Source organism: Ammospiza caudacuta, chromosome 3 (assembly GCF_027887145.1).
Source record: "Ammospiza caudacuta isolate bAmmCau1 chromosome 3, bAmmCau1.pri, whole genome shotgun sequence".
Classification (NCBI taxonomy): Eukaryota; Metazoa; Chordata; class Aves; order Passeriformes; family Passerellidae; genus Ammospiza; species Ammospiza caudacuta.
Genome location: NC_080595.1, coordinates 50,499,376 through 50,508,375, shown reverse-complemented (window position 1 = coordinate 50,508,375; position 9,000 = coordinate 50,499,376). Strand labels below are relative to the sequence as shown.

Below are 9,000 nucleotides of genomic sequence, written 5' to 3'. Positions count from 1 at the left end.
TGTCTCACCACCCACCCAATTAAGGATTTCATCCTCAAATCTAATCTAAACCTACCCCATCTCAGTTTGAAGCCATCTCCCTGTGTGCTGTCACTGGAGTTCCTGATTAAGAGTCCCTCTCTGGCTTCCTTGTAGGCTCTCTTCAGATGCTGGAAGGTTTCTATGAGGTCTCCATGCAAACTTCTCTTCTCCAGGCTGAACAGCCCCAACTTCCTGAGCCTGTCTTCACAGGGGAGGTGCTCCAGTGCCCTTATCCTGTATACTGGGGTACAGAGTCATCACCTGGCTCATCCCACTGTACGGATAAGGGGAGCACAGCTCCCTGTGTATGTTTATTTGCTGGGCAGAGGGTGGATTTGCAGCTGGGGTGTGCCAGTAGTCCCTGTAAGCGGCACTGGGGTAGGCATGGGCGTTCTGGAATAATCCCGTTCCGTTGCTGGGCTCCAGCTGGGCGGGCTGCCCCGGGGGCTGGCCGGGCACACAGCGCTGCTGGAGCTGGGCGTGGGGATGGGGCTGAGCATGGGGATGGGAATGGGGCTCGCCGTACGGGGGCAGCCGGGCAGGGCACAGAGCTGGGCACTGCCGCAGCAGAGGCTGCTGGCTCTCCAGGGCCTGTTCGTGCTGAGCACCGCGAGGGAAGCAGCGGCTCCCGTGTCCTGCTCCGGGCACACCCGGGCGCTCCTGAGCCCAGCCGCGCTCCGGGCACGTCCCGCCGGGCACGGCCGGGAGCGCTCCTCGCTGGAAAGGGCACCCGGGAGAGCCGGGGCGCTGCAAGCCCCGAGGGGGATGAAGTGAGAGCAGCTTGTGCCTGAGGTCGGAGCAGGGCTGGGGGCTGTCCGTGACGCCCCTGTCCCGAGAGGTGCAGCGGGACCAGCTGCAGCCGTAGGTGTCCGCACGGATGGACACCGCTGACATCTTCTCCAGCAGCGGCTCTGGCTGCGGCAGGCGCGGGTCCCTCCGCAGGTCAGAGCCGGTGCTGCTGGGCCAGGTACGGGATGTCTGCTCCGAGCAGCCCCCCTGGGACCGGCCTGGGCAGCGGGAGGGCCCCGAGCAGCCTCGGGCTTCCCGCAGAGTTTCTGTGCAGGCGTCACAAGGGGAGCACTGACACCTCTCCTCCTCCTTCCCCTGGGGTAACGGGACCTTTGTTTTGGCCCTGAGCTCATCAGCAACCGAAAGCTGAGCTTGATGTTGTCTCTCTGGGTGGTAAAATTTGCATTTGTTGCCATAGGTGCATTTTTTACCTGAAAGGATAAAAACAAATCAGACAGGAAGCTGTCACTAGCACCAACATCAATTAATGCACACATCACTTCTCCCCAGCACTGGGTGTGATAAACACAGAAAAAGAGGAAGTACTATTTTCAAACTCAGTACTGTTGACTCCAGATTTAAATATTGCTGATATTAATAGCAGGGTGAAGCAGCAGTGAAAGGAAGTCTCAGCTATTTTGGAAGTGTCTGATATTCATGTTTCAGTTCCTGCACCCAGTGGGCTGAGAGGCCTGCTGCTGCAAAAGGTGGCTTTAAAAAATGGCACAGGGACTTATCTCTGAGAAACCTTCTCGTTGCTGGGGAGCTGTCAGGAGGGGAGAGAGGGAAAATGTTTGGATGGCCATTCCCAAGTGCTGCAGCAGAATCCACTCCACCAGGTGAGAAGTGTGTGTGAGCAGGACAACCAGCACAGCCACAGTGCCCATGGGTGCTGTGTGCAGGCAGGGATGGAGGTACCACAAACATCTGCTGCCTTTGCTGAGGCTGCAGCCACTCAAGCAGGAGGGGGAAAAGCATCACTCACACCTTGGAGCAAGCCCAGCCCAAGTGCTCACCACACGGAGCAGCACAGCATGTGGCTGAGAGAGAGCACTGCTGGGAAGCAGGGGGCACTTCACAGCATGGGGAGAAACCCACCATAAGGGCAAGGCTGCCATTTTTTCTCAGGAAGCACTGGCTTTTTGCTGAGGAAGTTACTTAAGGTGGGTCCGTGCCGGCCTAATGGATCGTCAGGAGGCATAAACCTGGAAAAGTAAAAGAAGCCATGGATGTGAGCACAGGTCTGTGCACACTGGATGTCTCAGTGAAGTGCATCTCCCCTGGACACCTCAGCTATTAAAAACTCAGGAGAGAAGAGAGGTTAGTGTGAAGAGACTGAGGAGCACTCAGCCCAGCCTCGCGGGCATGGTGGAAGAATGAAAACCTTCTCTCAGCAGGGATGGTGAAGGGCCAGAGAGACCAGCTTCTTGTCTCTTCTAGCAAGCCATGACTGCAGAAACACAGGGAAAAGTCCTTTTTGGTCATGTAGGGGAATTAAAAATACTGCCAGCCAACCTCCTCTCATGGATTTCATTCTGCTTCTTACAAGAAATAGAAATTAAAAGATACCAGCCCTTGGTTCAACATCACAAATTGGATTGGAAAGAAGCAAAGCTGGTCATTAATGCTGCCATTCAAAAGTTCATAGAAGAGTGACATGGGAGGTTTTAAGACCAAAGCTGAGGGAGTAGGACACTCAAGAAACAAGATAAGAAAAGCTGCAGTAAATCCTTTCATAAAAAGGCTCATGCATTCTGCTACTGATGGGAGGTACTCTGATGCTGGCCCATAATATTTAAATTCCAGGTTCTATAACACCATCATCCCCTACCTGTTACTGACAAAGGAGTACATGAGCAGTCGCTGCTCAATGAACCATTTCCACTCGGGGTTTTCATTCTGGAGATCCCGGTAGTGGTCATTGGAAACAATGACTCCGTCGCTCTGGTAAGCGACTTTCACTATGTAGCGATCGTCGTAGCAAACCACCCGCTTGCCCTTCACCTTCCTGGAGGGGGTGTACACCAGGATGGATTGCTTCTCCAGCTCCTCAAGGATGTGCTGATCTGGTGGGGGGATTGGCAGAAGTAGATGAGGGAAGTAAAAGAAATGAAAGAGGAACTAATTAATAAATTATGACCAGGTCTCAAACATCTGTTAGAAACCTACAACAATCTAAAGATATTTCAGCACTTTAGGAAAATCATGGTGCAATTTTCAAACGGTGGTTATTTGACAACTTGAAAATTAGGTTATTTACAAAGAGGTTTTACTGAACCTGTAAATTCTGAGACATCCTTTTTTGATTTTTAAGTCTTATCTGTAAAAGAATGCCTTGAATTCTACGCCAGAGTCTGATACTGAATCCCTGCAGTGCCCTTTTTACCCTGCTAGATGCCAGAAGGCTCATAACCAGCCCTGATGTAAGCTTTGCGTGGAGATAAAATGTGTGTGATAAAATACATAAATAAACTTCTGCTGCTGTTGAGGACACTCTGACCTCCTGCCATTCCTCCTCTGCAGGAAGGCAGATCTGCCTCATCTGCAGACACCAAGCTGCTGGCACAAACCTGGCTGATTTCCAGACCAAATATTTCCCCACAAACCGAGTCTCACTCCCCTCTGCAGATTTCTGCTGATGCATTTTCCTCTCCTGGAAGGGGAGGGAGCCCATGCACCCTCTGTGCTGGGTGGCAGGCTGACAGATAGCAGCCATGCAGTAATGAGCATCACTGTCTCCTGGCAGGCCTCAAAGGCTCCACAGACTCATTGCAAGCTGACAAACTCCTTCTTTAACTCAGCTTGGCAGCACCTTGTGCTTGTTAAGCAGAAGGTTTAAAGCAGTGCAACAAAGCCTTGTAAGCACTTTTAGCTGCTAGCCAGGGGCATGAATGGGGCAATGAATTAATGACTCATTCAAGTGAGGGAGGCCTGGTACACAACTTGCACTGTGCTTGTCTTTACAGGAAAAACAACTGTACCGGGCTCTTCACAGCCCCTCTGTCTCCAAACTGCACCTGATGGCTGCCAAATTACCCCAGGATGGTGGCCTACCTGCAATGGGGCTGTCTTGTCGAGGGGGTTCCTTCCTCCAGAGTGGGACAAAAACCTTGATGTCAGTGTGCCCCCTCTCTCGGAACCAATCCACCGCCAGCTGGATGCCCCAGCAGGAGAACACCTCCTTGTTTCCATGACTGTAAAGAAAGAGAGAGGATGATGAGGCAAAGCTTTCATGAAGCTTAAAGTTCTCTTGAACTGAGCCAGTAATGAAAAGGCAAAATAAACAGCTTTTGTGTCATTCACCAGTTTCCAAGAAAACAACTGGCACGGTGTCCTGGTGGGACAGATCCAAACAGCTCCTCCAGCAGAGCCAAAGATTTATCTGAAACAGTTTGGATACTTAAAAATAGAGGTATCCTATCTCCCATTTCTGTGATCCAAGCCTATTCCTTCCATCTGTGTCTGGATGGACTTAAGTTCTAAAGTACCAACAAGATCTTAGGCCTTGTAAAACCCTTCACATGCCTTGTCTGAAAAAGGTGTTTGAGGGGTGAGAGTTTCTTCCTGCACAAGCAGAAACCTGTGAGGCTCCTGTGAGAAACAAAATGTGGGAATTTTCTTCTGTGGTAACAGGGCCATTGGAGATTTCAATGGCTGAAGGTGTGATCACAGGGCATTCCACTGGTGATCTTTTTTGGAAACATGAGACAAAATAAGGGGGAAGAAAAAAGGAGAAAGATAGAAAATACAGAGAACCAAAAAAGGGACAAGACATCAGTGGAGATAGCCACAGGCACCTCAGGCCCACTTTTATCTTCCTCTAGTTGTTGGATATTTTCTTCATTGCACAGAGAGGTAGGAAAGCCCTAAGACAAGTGCTCTAGAAGTGCCAGCAAGGTGGGTTCTGAAGAATTCAGTATGCAGTACCAGACAGAAAATAACCTCAAGGAAAACAGCTGGGGGTGACATCCTTCTAAATGTCCCTAAACCTTCCCTGAAAGCTCCTACTGCTTGACATTCACTTATCTAAAATTTGACTGCAGCACAGTGTATGTGTAAAGGAAGGTAGCTTGTTAACCACCTCTGCACAAGGAAATTAAAATTTAAAAATTGGTTAATTTAATTAATTTAAATTAATTTAATTTAAATTTGTACCCAAAATCCTAAGTGGATAAATGCCTTCACAGTATCTACAGAATGCTCATCCTTGTACTTTGACTTTTCTGCATATCTGCCAGTCTCACTCAGGCTTTCCCTTCTACAAAGGCCCTTGGGAATGACTCCCTTGGCTGCTCCACCCACCTGCACTGACAGACCAGTCAAGGGCGATGCCACAGTCTTAAATGAGTCTCCCACCACCCTCCCAGGGATTCATCTCTAGGATCTGTCTACACCAGCCTCATAACCAAAGCTGGTTTTACACCCAATAAAAGTTTCTGTCCTGAAATGGTGACCACAGACGAAAATAACACAGTTTGTAGGAAGAAACCTGGCTGCCTATCAAGAGCTACCAAGGCGATAGGAAGTCATTCAAAACCCTTAGCAATAATAAATGGTCTGATCTGCTTGACACATCTAATCTCCATTTTAGAACAGCTGTTTTGTTTGGTTTTAAAGGATGGGATCTTTCCAGGATATTCATAACATCATCTGGACTACTGAATTGGAACTTTGAGTGACTTTTTCATATAACTGCCTTTAAATGGCGGTCCAGGTACATCTTTGATGCCATGACTCCAAGTTCAGCAACATCTTTCTTAAATAGTGGCTACTTGTATGTATAATCCCGTGCAGAAAGTGAAGTACTCAAGCACAAGTGGGTCAGCCAAAAGGCCGAGTGGAGCAAGGAAAGTGAGGCACCTGGAACTTCTCATTATCAGCTGATGCAGCTGCTGCCACACCGCTGCAGCCAGAGCTGTGGCTGAACCCCCTGAACCAGGCTGCAGGTCCCCACGGAACACCAGGGACTGCTGTGCAATGGAGCAGGGCCCTCAGAGCTTCCCACCCTCCCTCTGTGGCACACACTGGCTCCTGCCAGTCACCATTCCTACAAAACCCTGGGGTCCATGGGCCATAACCCATCCATGATCTGTCATAGCTCAGTCTCATCTCTGCCTCTTGCCAGCAACAGGGTATACTGCACAGGGTCACAGACCTGCAGGGCCCATCTCTCAGAAAATGGAGCAGCAGTTTGGCATCTCTGTGACTCCAGCAGTTAATCCATCATTAGCATTCTTTTAAAATTGTGCCATTCCAGCTCCCTGGGAGGTAGTTTAGGCAAACCAACTCCTTTTGAAAACTGCAAATGGCCCAGTCTCCTTGTGGTCATGACACAACATCAGCCAAAGCTTTGTCAGAAAGGCCTAGGAGCAGGCCTCTGTGGCTACCACAGCTTTAAAACTAGGTGTAAGTGTAAGCACTAGGGGAGACAGCAGTGCGCAGTGAATATGGTTATGACACTTCCCTTTTTCTATTAATACAACTCCATTTATTTTTTCCACCAGCCTTGCTCAACTTCCCATGGGTAGGCTGGCAGGAGAGAAAATTTCTCATTACACCTGATGGAAACACCAAGTGTACTGAGATATCTGATGAGTGAGACTAGCTGAAGGCAAGGTCATTTTCCATTCAGCTTCTCTGGGTAGGCTGACTGATGGCTGGAGACTGCCGAGCCAGTTCCTTTATTACCCTGGGGCATGTTACTCCTTTTCAAAACCTTGTGTTCTACAGTGGGTCCTCAATGCCAACTCCAAAATGCTCCAGCAATCCTAAGATATAAATGTAAATGCTTGAGATGCTTTTCTCCACACGGACAACTGCCCCTTGAAGCTCTAACTTCTCTATTGTTTCATTATTAAATTGCTGCTTCTGCTGCACTTCTATGGTTGTTGGTATTGATGATAATGGAGTTTTCCTTAGCAAGGGAACCTAACATCCCTTTCCCCTGACATCTGCAAACAGTCCTTCTCTGTCAGTCAGCAGCAATCCAGAAAAATTAAAGCAAGGATGCTGAAAGCACTGACCAGGCCTACCCCATTGGCCAAAGCAAATGCCATTCAGCACCACTTTGAAAGGCATCCAATAGAGGAAAGCAGCTGCTCCCTTTCAGTACCAGCTGAACTGACAAGCTCCATAGTCTCCTCTACCATCCACAGACTCATTATCAAGGCAGAGTTTGGGATGTCTGAGAAGAGCTGTAAAACCTTTGCCTTTCTGAAACTTAAAGCTGCTGGGCCTGAAGAGCTGAGAACAGAGCCCAGGGCCCACCATGGGTAATACTGACCCTGGCACAGTGACAGGGTGGGTGATGAGCCCAGCCACACTGCCTGAGTGGGGGCTCAGCTTTTTTGCAGAGAGGCAAGAAAGACACCTTGAGGAGGGGTTGGGGTGAAGAGGCAGAGCAGGGCAGGAGATCCTAACACCTGGCTACCAAGCTCATGGCCCAGACAAGGCCAAACAAATTTGCTCTGTTTTGTATTTCCCACTCCTCGTGAGCTGCCTTGAGCAGGGAACCTCTTGGCTTTGTCTGGGATTTCTCCCTTCACCCACAAGATGGCATAATTTGCTTAGTCTCATGTTTCTCTGGATGTGCTTGGCCACTTTTCGCTCCAGCCAGAGGGGATTTGGTCTCATCTCATCTCACAGGATGGCCAACAGAAGGAGAAAGCCTTCTTTTGCCCTGTCCCAGCCTGCAGGGGTGGGCTTGGCCCTGCTGAGTGGACAGGGAAGTTTACAGAGAAAACAGATGGACAGCCAGTGCATCCTGGACTCTTGGCTCTGTATTGCTTGGATAAACAGAGGCCAGCGCACTGCTGCCTTGGGACATCCCATCCACAGGGACATGCCACGCTCCCCACCTGTAAGAGCACTTTGACAGTGCCAGGGCTGTGCTCAGGAAATGTAATTGGCCAGCAGGGGTTGATGCGACATTTCCCAGAAACAGACTGACTGAGGAGGAAACGAATCTATTCAATACAAGTCAACTATCAATGCCCTGATATTTACCTAAAACAGAAGCCAAATAGAAATCCAACAAAAATTATACAAACCTGGAAATGTTCCCAGCTTGTACAGTTTTAGCTGGTTTTCTATTTGGCTTCCATTTACTTTTGGAATTTACTTGCAGGACAAAGCAGTAAAACTGTGATAATGTTAGAAACCACAGCCACCTGCCTTTATTTCCCCTCTCCTTAGATTAGTTGGGTGGTCTGTCTGCCTGTTCATTAGATTTTGCCTGGAAACATCTCAGGTTTAGAAATCCTAGGTGCCCATTTGGAAAGGGTGTGTAATTTACTGGTGAGCTCCAAGGGGGAGACACTGCCAGAACCGGTGGGCAGAGGCTGCCTTAGAGCAGGTCAGAATGCAGAGCCAGCCAGTGTTTGCATGTGATGTGCATGTCCATGGGCATCCAGACAGCAGGTCCTTAAAAGCTGTGCATCAGCCAAAGAACAGGAACAAGCAATAGTTCATACATCAAATGCATCAATGCACCTCTTACCTGAAGGAAAAACACACTTCAAGCCATCAGTTTTAAAAGTCCAAAGCTTCAGAGGAAGCGAGGTGCCTTTCAGGAAATGAGCTTACCTCATGGCAACATTGCTGCCATCGATCACAATGGGCCTCAGGGAGTCAGAAGAATCACTTTCATCTTCTCCAGGCCACTTCAGCCCTGGGGAGGTGCTGCACGACCCACGGGCTACCAGCTTCAGCTGGGAAGGCTGAGCCTGGTCCTCTGGAGCCTGAGGTTTGCTCCCCATCCGAATCAGCTCCTTCAGCACATCATCCTCCAGGGCCTCTTGGCCCAGGTTCTCCAGCACTTTGCAGATGTCCTGCTTACCATAGCCCAACTTGCAGAAAAAATCCATCTTGCTCTGGTGCACTTCCACTCCTGCCGCAGAAACTTTTCTGGACTGCGGTGGTGCTGCTTTGCTGGAAATTGAACCGGCCAGTGCCATTTTAGCAAGTATTTATGCTCCTTTAAGTCTGATGATCCTGTCTTCCCAGCCGTGTCCCACAGGCATCAGCTTCAGGGAGGGAAAGATTAGCAACAACAAAACACAAGCATTAAGGAAGAACATGCAATCATCTCAATCCTTTGCCTAGAGCACAGCAGAGGCCAGCAGATTAGCTGTGTTCTCTCTGAGGAGACTGCCCAGCCTTCTCTCAGCATTAAAGCATTTTCTGCTCCGC

At 49.3% G+C, this 9,000-nt stretch overlaps 1 protein-coding gene across 1 annotated transcript; it reads right to left on the bottom strand.

The window, feature by feature from the left end:
• Positions 1-225: 225 nt before the first annotated feature.
• ZC3H12D (zinc finger CCCH-type containing 12D) lies at positions 226-8,771 on the bottom strand. The gene is made up of 5 exons (XM_058802668.1): positions 8,395-8,771; positions 3,865-4,004; positions 2,642-2,876; positions 1,909-2,015; positions 226-1,241 (listed from the first exon to the last, which is right to left on the bottom strand). Exons 1-5 carry the CDS (start codon positions 8,763-8,765, stop codon positions 226-228), a joined length of 1,869 nt encoding a protein of 622 aa, XP_058658651.1. The 5' UTR covers positions 8,766-8,771.
• Between the last annotated feature and the right edge of the window lie 229 nt (positions 8,772-9,000).